At 45.8% G+C, this 14611-nt stretch overlaps 1 protein-coding gene across 1 annotated transcript; it reads right to left on the bottom strand.

Moving 5' to 3' along the window:
- Positions 1-3991: 3991 nt before the first annotated feature.
- On the bottom strand, positions 3992-4798 carry LOC123762757 (uncharacterized). The gene has a single exon (XM_069332034.1). It carries the CDS (start codon positions 4796-4798, stop codon positions 3992-3994), a length of 807 nt encoding a protein of 268 aa, XP_069188135.1.
- Between the last annotated feature and the right edge of the window lie 9813 nt (positions 4799-14611).

The raw sequence follows: 14611 nt of genomic DNA, 5'->3' as shown, positions 1-14611 counted from the left end.
CTTGTTACAAACCTTCGTATTTTTATATATTTTGGCTTTATGCTTCTCAAGGTGCGGGTTCCATGCCGGTGCTGCATATTCCAGTACTGGTCTAACAAATGTTGAGCAGATTGCCTGGAAGGTGTCTTGATTTAGACGCTCTAAATCTTTCTAAATGACGTTCTTATATTTGTCACCATCCCATACGCTGCTGATGTTATCCTGTTTATGTGTGTCTCCAGTGTTTGTGTTGGAGCTGTATCCCTTCCCAAATCTTTCTCTCTTTCTGATTCCTGTAGTTGCCTTCCCCTTATGGTGCTGAGGCCTTCTGGTCTCCTCTCTCCCCATCTGCATTACCTTACACTTGTTGGGATCGAATTCCAGCAACCATTTGTTTGATAGCTCTTGGAATTTGTCTAGGTCCTCCTGTAACTTCCTGCAGTCCTCCTCTGTTTTTACATTCCTCATCAGCTTTACGTCATCTGCAAACATGTATGAGTTTACTTCCTCAGACAGGATCCTTCACGTGATTTGAAGAGGCGGAGATGGTGGAGGCATTGATAGTGATGGAAGGGCTGTGTCACCACTCTGTGCTCCTCTATAGCTGTGTGTCACCACTCTGTGCTCCTCTATAGCTGTGTGTCACCACCCTGTGCTCCTCTATAGCTGTGTGTCACCACCCTGTGCTCCTCTATAACTGTGTGTCACCACTCTGTGCTCCTCTATAACTGTGTGTCACCACCCTGTGCTCCTCTATAGCTGTGTGTCACCACTCTGTGCTCCTCTATAACTGTGTGTCACCACTCTGTGCTCCTCTATAGCTGTGTGTCACCACTCTGTGCTCCTCTATAGCTGTGTGTCACCACCCTGTGCTCCTCTATAGCTGTGTGTCACCACCCTGTGCTCCTCTATAACTGTGTGTCACCACTCTGTGCTCCTCTATAACTGTGTGTCACCACTCTGTGCTCCTCTATAGCTGTGTGTCACCACTCTGTGCTCCTCTATAGCTGTGTGTCACCACTCTGTGCTCCTCTATAGCTGTGTGTCACCACCCTGTGCTCCTCTATAGCTCTGTGTCACCACTCTGTGCTCCTCTATAGCTGTGTGTCACCACTCTGTGCTCCTCTATAGCTGTGTGTCACCACTCTGTGCTCCTCTATAGCTGTATGTCACCACTCTGTGCTCCTCTATAGCTGTGTGTCACCACTCTGTGCTCCTCTATAGCAGTGTGTCACCACTCTGTGCTCCTCTATAGCTGTGTGTCACCACTCTGTGCTCCTCTATAGCTGTGTGTCACCACTCTACGCTCCTCTATAGCTGTGTGTCACCACTCTGTGCTCCACTATAGCTGTGTGTCACCACTCTACGCTCCTCTATAGCTGTGTGTCACCACTCTGTGCTCCTCTATAGCTGTGTGTCACCACTCTGTGCTCCTCTATAGCTGTGTGTCGCCACTCTGTGCTCCTCTATAGCTGTGTGTCACCACTCTGTGCTCCTCTATAGCAGTGTGTCACCACTCTGTGCTCCTCTATAGCTGTGTGTCACCACTCTGTGCTCCTCTATAGCTGTGTGTCACCACTCTACGCTCCTCTATAGCTGTGTGTCACCACTCTGTGCTCCTCTATAGCTGTGTGTCACCACTCTGTGCTCCTCTATACTGTCACCTCACACAATATGAGAGGTGTTACCCTCCTCTGGCTAACCCACCCGTGCACTCCCTCCCTCCCTCCCTCCCTCCATTAACCATACCCCCTCCCCATTACCCACTCCCTCCCTCCCCCATTCCATGAACCCTTCCCCTTTAACCCACACCCTCCCCTATTCTCCAATCCCTTCCCTATTACCTACTCTACTGTTACCCACTCCCTCCCTAAAACCCAGCATCCACTTTTGCTTTCCTTTTTTTTTGAGTAAAGAGGATGGAGAGGCATAGGTGAAGGGACGTTTAGAAATCTAGAAATCTAGAAAAATTTCTACAGCTAGAAATCGCAGTCTCCGTGGTGTAGTGGTAAGACACTCGCCTGGCGTTCCGCGAGCGCTATGTCATGGGTTCGTATCCTGGCCGGGGAGGATTTACTGGGCGCAATTCCTTAACTGTAGCCTCTGTTTAACGCAACAGTAAAATGTGTACTTGGATGAAAAAACGATTCTTCGCGGCAGGGGATCGTATTCCAGGGACCCTAGGATTAAGGACTTGCCCGAAACGCTACGCGTACTAGTGGCTGTACAAGAATGTAACAACTCTTGTATATATCTCAAAAAAAAAAAAAAAAAAAAAAAAAAAAAAAAAAAAAAATGGGAAATACAGTGAGAGTAATGGCAGCAGGCGGGCTGTCCGCCTTGCTGGCACGATGTGTGGGAGTTGGTAGCTAAGTTAAGCTTGCTCTCTCTCTCTCTCTCTCTCTCTCTCTCTCTCTCTCTCTCTCTCTCTCTCTCTCTAGTCAAGGAGCTGTGAGTGTGTGAGATTCTTTACGTGTGTTTCAGCCTATATGGGTGTCTGTAGATGAATACTGTGTAGCATTCATATATACACACTCCGATGCTTCCACACATGATGTGGTGGAAGCAGACGCCATACACAGTTTCAAATGTAGATATGATAGAGCCCAGTAGGCTCAAGAATCTGTACACCAGTTGATTGACCGTTGAGAGGCGGGACCAAAGAGTCAAAGCTCAACCCCCGCAGTGGGTACACATGTTATGTTGTTCTTTTTAAGGCTTATATATATATATATATATATATATATATATATATATATATATATATATATATATATATATATATATATATATATATATATATATATATATATAAATAATCACTTTTTTATGCAATTAATTTGGGGGGGGGGGGGTTCTGGTCTGAATTTCATTTGGGAATTATGTTCTGTGGGGCTGGATTTTCACTTAGTAAATCGAGGCTCTTGGGCCACCAGCTGTGAGAGCGGGGCGTTACACCTAGCCTTTCTAACATTGGGTCCTCTAACATTTCAATTGCTGCCTTGGTTGGCTTTGCTAGTCCTGGTTGGCATATTATTTGGGTGACATCGTCAGCGTATGTGACGTATTCTCCATGTTGGGGTTGGGGTTGGTCAGCTGTATATATGTTGAATAGAGTGGGGGAGCAGCTGCCTTGTGGTACTCCACTTTTCAGTTCTTTTTTGTCACCCAAGTAGCTGCCGATATTAAGCCTAGCAGTTCTGTTGTCTATAAAGCTGCAGAGAGGAGCAGTAACTCTCTGTGGGAGTCCTAGCTCAGATATATTATATTTGAGGCCTGTGTCCCGCACTTTGTCCAAGGCTTTGTATCTAAGCACTATATCACCCCTACCCCATCATACGGGTGGTGACGGACCCCATACCCATCCTACGAGCGGTGGTGGACCCCATACCCATCCTACGGGTGGTGACGGACCCCATACCCATCCTACGGGTGGTGACGGACCCCATACCCATCCTACGAGCGGTGGTGGACCCCATACCCATCCTACGGGTGGCGACGGACCCCATACCCATCCTACGAGCGGTGACGGACCCAATACCAAACACGGGTGACTCGTATCTTCCCGTTTGAAAGCCGTATCAACAATTATATTACCGTTAAATCTGAAAACAAATTGATTGGCTGCAGAATGATGCTGTTCCTCTCTCTCGCTCTTGCCTCTTGGAGTTTATTTTGTGGCACTAAATACTTGGGGTTTTTAATGACCTTAAGACGGTACCGGCTGGTGGTGTGGTTGTTGGGTGGTGGTGTGGTTGTTGGGTGGTGGTGTGGTTGTTGGCTGGTGGTGTGGCATCTATCGACCCCCACCACAACCGTAAATCAGGCTTCAGGTGTGGCTCCCTCAGTCACTCCTCAAATACACATCTCCCAACGGCACAGGATTGAGCAGAATTGTCTTTGCCAAGTGATTTAATCCAAGAATTTGCCATCGGTTGGCACTGGCCGTTTAGCGGAACGAGATGGTCGATTTTAGATACCTGAAGCCCCACCTAAACTCCTACAGCACTATCTACACCGCTTCGTGTAGCATCTCCTGCTGCACCAGACTGCCTGCTGACGGAGACTGCCTGCTGACGGAGACTGCCTGCAGACGAAGACTACCTGCTGACGAAGACTGCCTGCTGACGAAGACTGCCTGCTGACGGAGACTGTCTGCTGACGAAGACTGCCTGCTGACGAAGACTGCCTGCTGACGAAGACTGCCTGCTGACGAAGACTGCCTGCTGACGAAGACTGCCTGCTGACGAAGACTGCCTGCTGACGAAGACTGCCTGCCGACGAAGACTACCTGCCGACGAAGACTGCCTGCTGACGAAGACTGCCTGCTGACGAAGACTGCCTGCCGACGAAGACTGCCTGCCGACGGAGACTGTCTGCTGACGGAGACTGCCTGCTGACGAAGACTGCCTGCTGACGAAGACTGCCTGCTGACGAAGACTGCCTGCTGACGAAGACTGCCTGCTGACGAAGACTGCCTGCTGACGAAGACTGCCTGCCGACGAAGACTGCCTGCCGACGAAGACTGCCTGCCGACGAAGACTGCCTGCTGACGAAGACTGCCTGCTGACGAAGACTGCCTGCCGACGAAGACTGCCTGCCGACGAAGACTGCCTGCTGACGAAGACTGCCTGCTGACGAAGACTGCCTGCTGACGGAGACTGCCTGCTGACGAAGACTGCCTGCTGACGAAGGCTGCCTGCCGACGAAGACTGCCTGCCGACGAAGACTGCCTGCTGACGAAGACTGCCTGCTGACGAAGACTGCCTGCCGACGAAGACTGCCTGCTGACGGAGACTACCTGCCGACGACTCTCCATGACGGTGCTGGCCCCAGGGCGCCGTGACCGTCATGGGAGCCTCAGATCACGGATACAAATAATTGGATCAAACGTTGAAGGTTTCCCAATTTAATGTTGTTATACCTCCGAATACTTTGCTGAGACGTATTGGGTGATGTGATGATAACTCTTCTCCCTCTCTCACCCCTACTCTCTCCCCCCCTCTTATCATCCCCTTCCTCTCCCACAAACCCCCTCCCTCTTCCTCTCTTTCTCGAACCCAAATCCTCCCTCTTCTTCTCTTCCCCTTTACTCTCTGATCCCCCCCCCCTCTCTTCCTCCGCCTCTCTCCTCTCTCTTTACTTCAAGGTTTTGATATTCATTCTCTCACACGTCTGGCACCGCATGTGTGTGTGTATTTACTATTTGTATCTGCAGAATCGAGCTATTAGCTCTTGGACCCCGCCTTTCTAGCCAATCTATTTTTCCTCTTTTGTGCCAACTACATATATTTCTCTCTAACACACGCTCTCACACATATTGCCAGGAAGCAGTCCGTAGCAGCTAACTCCCTAGGTACCTATTTACTGATAGGTGAACAGGTGCATCAGGGTCAGAGAAACTCTGCCCAGTTTTGTTTCCGCCGGCGCCGGGAAGCGAACCCGGGACCACATGAATACGTACCCAGCATGCTGTCCACTCAGCCACCAGCGCCCTGTGTGTGTGTGTGTATGTCACAAGGCATGTCGATTAAGGCAGTGTCTGGGATGCTCCCTGACGCAGGTTCGAATCCTCGTCACGGCCCTTGTGGATTTGTTCGTGTGTGTGTGTGTGTGTGTGTGTGTGTGTGTGTGTGTGTGTGTGTGTGTGTGTGTGTGTGTGTGTGTGTGTGTGTGTGTGTGTCTGTGTCCATTATTTACATTATTAACTACCATATATACATTTTTCCCTCTGTCGTCCATGGACATGATTAGAAATCTGTTCCACTATATATAATGTTTGGTATTTCAGCTTTCAGACCTTGGTGCATATATTAGGTCAGTAAGATTTCCATTTGATTGATTCAGTATTCTGTTGTCGCTACTAGTGAAACACCTACAGGCGTATTAATTGATGCTAATGACATGCTTCAGGCTGCTTTTGTGTGTCAACAATATCGTGCTTGAGACGTCAACACGCGATGGTATCCAGAGGAATTTAATCTCGTCAACTTTGTTCAGCAACTAAAACATTAACACGTGTGTGTGTGTCACTGCTATGTGCCTTCAGTGCCACGAGTTGCAGTAAATAATTCCAGTGCCTTGCAGTATATACCTGCAAGTATAACAAACATGCAGTATATCTACCTGCAAGCTGGTACTTTCCCAGTCATTGTTGTATGAACGAGATAGATATAATTAAAAAAAAAAATCGCCAAGCCATTACGACTGTATAGCACTGGGAAGGGGTCAGGATAAGGATTTGGGAAGGGACGGCGGAAAAGAATGGTGCCCACCACTTAGACAGGTCGGGGATTGAACGCCTGACCTGCACAAAGCGAGACCCCTTTCTCTACCGTCCAGCCCAAGTGGTTGGTGTATGAACGAGAGAAGATCCCTATATGCGCATGCTGGAACTCTTCCACCTATGTCTACAGAGCTATCAGTGTAGCAGTGATAAACAGCGCCACCTGAGAGAAAGCATCACTGACAGCCTGAGTTCTCAGTGATACTGTACACTGTTCACCGCTTTAATGACATAGCGTGTACACTATGTTCCTTGAGTGACTTTACGAAATCTACCGAGAGGTCCCAGTTCTTCCGTGGATTAATTAATTTACCATTAATTGGATCGGTTCCATGTTTAACATGTTGATGGATTTTGCTACCTTTTTCAATCAAAATGTGATATCAAATTCACTTATCCTTCTATGCTACACCCCGGAGAGTCTAACATCAGAGGCAACGTAATCTGAAATTTCACACTGATGAGATCGACTTAGTAATTTCACACTGAAAGATATGCCGATGGACACATTTCCCCGGCTTATATTGAGCAGTACTCACCAGATTACTCAGCTCTAATACTGAGTACTTTCATGTACCCTCAACCTCCCGCCATGACTCGTGTAGCCTCGACATCCTCCTCGTCTAATTAACTTAATTGCTTTACTACCCTTAGACTGAAGAAGTTCCTTCTAGCATCTCTGTCACTTATTTATGTCTCCATATTCCATTTTTATGTTCCATTGTATATGTTCCATTGTATATGTTCCAACCCGTTCTCGCAAATTTAATAAGTCAATATTGACTTATTAAATATGTGCATAGGTGACATACTTAACATAATAGTTTCCCTTGAAAAGCTTCATAGAAAACACCGACCTTACCTAACCTACTTAGTATGTTAAGATAAGCATCTTATTGCTTCGCAATTACAATTATTACCTAACATATACCTATAATAGGTTAAGTAACAATTGTAATTACGAAGCTATAAGATGCTTATTTTAACATACTAAGTAGGTTAGGTAAGGTCGGTGTTTTCTATGAAGCTTTTCAAGGGAAACTATTATGTTTAGTATGTCACCTATGCACGCAACTAATAAGTCAATATTGACTTATTAAATTTGCGAGAACGGGTTGATATGTTCAGAGATTGAGACGTAACTCTGAAGGTTACAGTGAGGGTTTACTGGTTCACAGGTTCGCACCTCAGGTGAAGGATCCTGCTAGCGCTTACTGAGTGGTGCTTATAGGCCGTAACACACTCTTCTGGAGCAGCACTGCCCCGCTCCTGTGCCAGGTAAGTCCACTACGGGCTCACCATAGCCCGTGCTACTTGCCCCGCTCCTGTGCCGGGTAAGTCCACTACGGGCTCACCATAGCCCGTGCTACTTGCCCCGCTCCTGTGCCAGGTAAGTCCACTACGGGCTCACCATAGCCCGTGCTACTTGCCCCGCTCCTGTGCCGGGTAAGTCCACTACGGGCTCACCATAGCCCGTGCTACTTGCCCCGCTCCTGTTCCGGGTAAGTCCACTACGGGCTCACCATAGCCCGTGCTACTTGCCCCGCTCTTGTGCCGGGTAAGTCCACTACGGGCTCACAATAGCCCGTGCTACTTGGAACTTTTTGTTCCCAGTAGCTGAATCTTAAGCAACAACGACATCTTATGGAGCTAGTGTGTCCCAGCACCTGAAGCTATCCAAAAGAACTTTTTCAGTGTCAGAGTAGTTAACAGGTGGAATGCTTTAGAGTGATGTGGTGGAGGCTGACTCCATACACAGTTTCAAATGTAGATATGATAGAGCCCAGTAGGCTCAGGAACCTGTACACCAGTTGATTGACGGTTGAGAGGCGGGACCAAAGAGCCAGAGCTTAACCCCCGCAAGTACAACTAGGTGAGCAACGTCAAAACTACCCTGAACAACTTCACTCCTGGCCGAGAGGGGGCTAGGGGTGTGAAGGCCTGGTCGAGGACCGGGCCGCAGGGACGTTGAGCCCCGAAATCATGGCAAGATAGTCCCGTAGGCCAGTCTCCCGACGTACCACACACAACCTGCCCCAACCAATCATTTATATCATCTGACCCACCCTTTGCCTCCCCACCCACCTCGCGACCCACCCTCTGCCTCCCCACCCACCTCCCGACCCAGGCGTCACTGTCCGCCTCCGCCCACCGCCCGCCACCCATTACCATAGAGAGAGAGAGAGAGAGAGGAGCTCCACCCATCTCTCTTCTCCTCTACCACACTACTTGTTACGCCCTTCACCTGTGGTCCTGGTTCTCTATTTTTCACATGTTTTTCCGCATACTTCGATCAGTGTTCTTGTGAACCTTATTGCATATATATATATATATATATGTCGTACCTAGTAGCCAGAACGCACTTCTCAGCCTACTATGCAAGGCCAAATTTGCCTAATAAGCCAAGTTTTCATGAATTAATTGTTTTTCGACGACCTAACCTACCTAACCTAACCTAACCTAACTTTTTCGGCTACCTAACCTAACCTAACCTATAAAGATAGATTAGGTTAGGTTAGGTAGGGTTGGTTAGGTTCGGTCATATATCTACGTCAATTTTAACTAAAATAAAAAAAAATTGACCTCATACATAATGAAACGGGTAGCTTTATCTTTTCATAAGAAAAAAAATAGAGAAAATATATTAATTCAGGAAAACTTGGCTAATTAGGCAAATTTGGCCTTGCATAGTAGGCTGACAAGTGCGTTCTGGCTACTAGGTACGACATATATATATATATATATATATATATATATATATATGTCGTACCTAATAGCCAGAACGCACTTCTCAGCCTACTATTCAAGGCCCGATTTGCCTAATAAGCCAAGTTTTCATGAATTAATGTTTTTTCGTCTACCTAACCTACCTAACCTAACCTAACCTAGCTTTTTTTGGCTACCTAACCTAACCTTACCTATAAATATAGGTTAGGTTAGGTTAGGTAGGGTTGGTTAGGTTCGGTCATATATCTACGTTAATTTTAACTCCAATAAAAAAAAATTGACCTCATACATAGAGAAAAGGGTTGCTTTATCATTTCATAAGAAAAAAATTATAGTAAATATATTAATTCAGGAAAACTTGGCTTATTAGGCAAATCGGGCCTTGAATAGTAGGCTGAGAAGTGAGTTCTGGCTACTAGGTACGACATATATATATATATATATATATATATATATATATATATATATATATATATATATATATATGCAATAATATATATATATATATATTATATATATTATATATATTATATATATATATATATATATATATATGTCGTACCTAATAGCCAGAACGCACTTCTCAGCCTACTATTCAAGGCCCGATTTGCCTAATAAGCCAAGTTTTCATGAATTAATGTTTTTTCGTCTACCTAACCTACCTAACCTAACCTAACCTAGCTTTTTTTGGCTACCTAACCTAACCTTACCTATAAATATAGGTTAGGTTAGGTTAGGTAGGGTTGGTTAGGTTCGGTCATATATCTACGTTAATTTTAACTCCAATAAAAAAAAATTGACCTCATACATAGAGAAAAGGGTTGCTTTATCATTTCATAAGAAAAAAATTATAGTAAATATATTAATTCATGAAAACTTGGCTTATTAGGCAAATCGGGCCTTGAATAGTAGGCCTGAAAAGTGAGTTCTGGCTACTAGGTACGACATATATATATATATATATATATATATATATATATATATATATATATATATATATATATATATATATATATATATATATATATATAACTATGACCCTATAGGAAAAGTATAATGAAAATGACTAGGATTTTTTTAACATAAGTATGAATTATTAGTCAGTTAAAATATATGTTGCAAATGATATCCAATTACTTCAATATATATATTTTCATGGAAGTATTTGGTTTGGTGGCCTCAGCTTCTCTTGTCATGTTGTCACTCGGAGCTAACATATCCGGAGATCCTGGTGACGTTTGGGACACCCTGTGGATATAATTGTTAACCACATGCAGGTCGGCGTTCAATCCCCGAGTGTGTCCAAGTGGTTGCGCACCATTCCTTTTCCCTCGATAGTTCCATTCCGTTCATTTGGACCATGGGAGCCTCGAACCCAGGACCAGACTACATGTCTTCCTAGACATTAGCGTGTTTACTGGGAGGTTGTAAATAGACACTATAACACTAGCATCATGTCCTCTGCTGTTGCAAGTCCTACTGTATACTTAAGCAAGTCCTACTGTATACTTAAGCAAGTCCTACTGTATACACTTCCCTCTGAGAGTTGTATTTTTGTCAACGGTGTAGTTCAGCTGTATCTTGAGGACTATACAGACTCCTGTACTTCAGCTCCGGGTAACTTGGTATCCTGGTAACTACTACAATCACCATCTGTGGTTGATTGTTCAATAAATCCCTGAACTATATGTTTAACAAATCTCTCACCCTGTCCATAGGGGGACAGAACAAAATATATGTGTTGGTTAGCATTGTAAATGTCTGGCCACGTCTGTGGTAGGAAAACCCCCCAGCACAGATCGCGTCTTATACTTGTTACTTTTGTTTATTCTATTGTTATAATGTGTGGTTGTGTTTTCTGCCTTTCAGTCTTGTAATTACCTTTAATTACCTCTTAATTACCTTTTTATTAGTAATTCGGTCTGCATCCTTGTATATAACTTTAGTGTTACTCATCTTAAATTGGCAGTTTTGCTTTTATACGGGAATGGGGGGGGGGGGAGGAGAGCGGGTCCAGTTGTTCCCAAACCAGAGGACAAGGCGCGTACATTGAGCTAGTAACTCCTGCCTGATCACTTGGACGGGCTCTAGATAGGCTCGGTGTTGCTGTAATAAACTATATTGGTTGTCTTGTCTGTTCTTGTGCATTGTTTATGTTGTCTGGTACTAGTGGCGGTGGTGGCGGTGGGGGGCGGGGGTAGACTTAGGGGTTGACAGTGGTGGTAGGGAAGGTGGGGATGGTAATGGTAGTGGTGGAGGTACTGGTGGGGGGTGGTACTGGTGGGGGGGGGCAGCGTGACGGTACCAGGTATATATAACTTGTCACCAGAGCCACCACACTGCCCATCCCCGCCCCTAACCAACACACACACACACACACACACACACTCGGTTGAGAGGCGGGACCAAAGAGCCAAAGCTCAACCCTCGCAAGCACAACTTGGTGAGTACAAATAGGTGCGTACACATACACATTATGCATTTCACAAATAAATAAACACATTCATCAGGGGCGCCGGTGGCTGTGTGGACAGTACGCTGGGGACGTAATCCTGTGGCCCGGGTTCGATTCCCGGCGCCGGCGAGAGAAAAAAAATTGGGATGAATTTCATTCACCCTGATGCCCCTGTTACCCAGCAGTAAATAGGTACCTGGGAGTTAAACAGCTGTCACGGGCTGCTTCCTGGGTGTGTGTGTTTGTGAAAAAAAAACAGTTAGTAGGTAGTAACAGTTGATTGACAGTTGAGAGGCGGGCCGAAAGAGCAGAGCTTATCCCCCGTAAGCATAACTAGGTGAGTACACACACACACACACACACACACACACACACACACACACACACACACACACACACACACACACACACACACACACACACACACACGACATTATGCAAGTCAAAAATAAACAAACACACTTCGACGATAGTCTAAAAATGTCTACTTGACTTAATCTATAACAAACACAAAATTGCGAGGAGGTAAGAGTAAGAAGAGCTGTAAGTACTGAGAAGAAGTACACAATGATGAGAAGGAAGCTCCTACAGTAGAAAATGTCGCAGCCTTGGTAGTTGACACAAGACCTCACCTCACCACGGTGGCACACACACAGTAGCTCAATATTATCTGCTGCTGCTAATATTATCTGCTAATATTATCTTCAGCAACAATGGAGGAGTATAAAGGTCTCTGCACGACATACACAACCTTTCTAAGATTCATCTCGAGTATGCAACCAAGCCATGGAGTCCCACCTGAAAAACCCACAGTGGTAAAAGGTACAATGATATGCAATATGACTTGTTACTGAATACATGATATAATATCGACAGTGAAAACAACTAACATATGTGTGTGTGTGTGTGTGTGTGTGTGTGTGTGTGTGTGTGTGTGTGTGTGTGTGTGTGTGTGTGTGGGCTAGTTTACTAGCCAACCTAACCTGTTGTGACGTGCCCTAAGTCAATTCTTGTCCGAACGTTGACCGCCTCAGTGACACATTTTAACGAACTGTGCATTTAAAGTCATTATTTTTTTCTAAATATAAATGATTATAATGTATTACAATCTTGTTCGTTATTATACGAGACGTTCAAAGAGGTACGATTCGAACAGAGTAGGTTAGCGAAGCACTATTTGAGAAATGTTTGAACGTCATCAATTGTGAGTCGTGTTAAGGGTTTTTCCTTTTAAACAAGAGGTTTGGCGGCAAGATTAACGAGCATTTGGAAAATGTTTACGAGGACGGACTGTCAACTGAAGCCTACATGAAGGCACAAGTGTTGCAGAGGTTCAACTGAGGACTCGAACTGCTGTAACCAGAGGGGGTCATGAACCACAACTTGGTGAACAGTTTGGAGGGGGATCCAATACCAACCAGGAGCACGTTGTACCTCGCTCTAATAATTATAGAATTTAGTTCGTACTACTATCCCCTCTACTATATCTTATTTTGCTCCTTGCCGCTCTTGCCTATTTATTGCCTGCATTTACTTCCTCATCACAATCGACTTGAGAATGGTCCAGGACGGATCGAAACGTCGTCGTCCCTTCACCTTCTAGTGTGTGGTCTGGTCAACGTCAATTATAGAAATTCAGTTAATTGAAGTTTTCAAGCCCGTTCAGTAAAATACAATCAGCAATAACGCTCGGTAAGAATATTTATTTGTTTTACATCCGTGATGCCTCGTATAAATAAATGTTAGAATATGTCGTTCAAGTTGAGCCCCCCCGGGGGCGCCTGGTGTTGCCTGGGGCCGTGGCGGGCGGCTTCTGCTCTGCCGGGAGACACTGGAAGACGCTTTGCGTTCTTGCCCATGTGGGGGTACGATTTTAGGATGGGCCGTGTTTTTACCCTGATTACCCAGTTATCTCTGTGTGGGGGTCGGGCCCGGTGCTCGCTTCCCTGAGGGACTCAGCAATCATCTGTCCATCTGTGTGGTTATTCGCCGCAAGTCGCATTCGTTTCCGCCGACAGTCTACGTTCATTTAGCCGTACGGCTTTGTGATTTACCCTTCAAGGGAACGCCGGGGTACGTTGGCACCACTGCCGTCACGGCCGCTATGCAGCAGCACCAACAGCAACAACATGCTGAACCCATTCTCACTGCGGTGAAGGCGTCAGGTGGTGTCCCGGCCTGCCCTCATTTCTTGACAACCCTCAAATATGAAGTGATTTTTTTTTTTATCTCTGCGACGTCAGTATTGCAGGTGCTTTTAATTTCAGTGAACCAAAGCGCATTTTTAGTCGAGGCCGAGAGCGTTTAAATTCTAGTGCAATGTGTGCGTGTACGGGTTGTACAGGGCCGAGAGGGAGCACCACGGTTGTGAAGGGTTGTGCACAACCTTTTACAAGTGTTGCGCTTGTGGTGCACATCCGTGGCCGGTTGTGCACCAAGTGGCAGGGTCCTAAGTCGGCGTCAAAGCTGTGGAACCTCGATAAATGTCCAGTCTTGGGAGCCCTGATTAACGTCCAACTTGGGGGGGAGCCTCGATCAGTGTCTTCAGTAGTTCATACCTACATAGATGGTTGGATCCGGGCACAGGTTAGCTTGTCCCATTAGGCTTGGCGAAGTACTTAATTATGGCTGTGATCAAGTTGCTCGTGACTTGACACCTGTGGTTTGAGGTTTTCCATTGTTTAAAGGCAGTATATTTTGCTAAGTATCCACCCAGTCGGTGCTTCCTCACCCCGTCGGGGGGCCAGAGTGAAACAAAGAACTCTACAGATGCCCACTGGAGAAACTCAGTGCTTTTCTTGTATTGCTTTTATGATGCGGTCCAGATGCCAGCATTTCTAAGATTCTTAATTCTGAAATATTTTCATCGTGTGTCAGGGAGTACCACCTCTTAGGAGTACGTCCATCTCCATCAGGGTGAGCTCTCAGACGTCTGTCAACTGGTCTACACCGTTGGCCCACAACCCCGCGTTGAAATCTTCGTCAACCCGTCTTGGTATTCCTGGTGGAAGTGTGTCCTGGTGTCTTGGTTAACTCCCGGAATCGGTACCTGCAGGCCTCGTGGATGTCTGCTAGAAAGACCTCAAGATTGTGTTTCTAACAATGTAAATGATCTCTACATTCTTCTATGCATAGTTGTATGTAAGCCTCCCTGGCACCTACAG

This window comes from Procambarus clarkii, chromosome 27 (assembly GCF_040958095.1).
Source record: "Procambarus clarkii isolate CNS0578487 chromosome 27, FALCON_Pclarkii_2.0, whole genome shotgun sequence".
NCBI classification, from domain to species: domain Eukaryota; kingdom Metazoa; phylum Arthropoda; class Malacostraca; order Decapoda; family Cambaridae; genus Procambarus; species Procambarus clarkii.
Note: the sequence above shows the minus strand (reverse complement) of the source record. Positions and strands in the feature narration are given on the sequence as shown.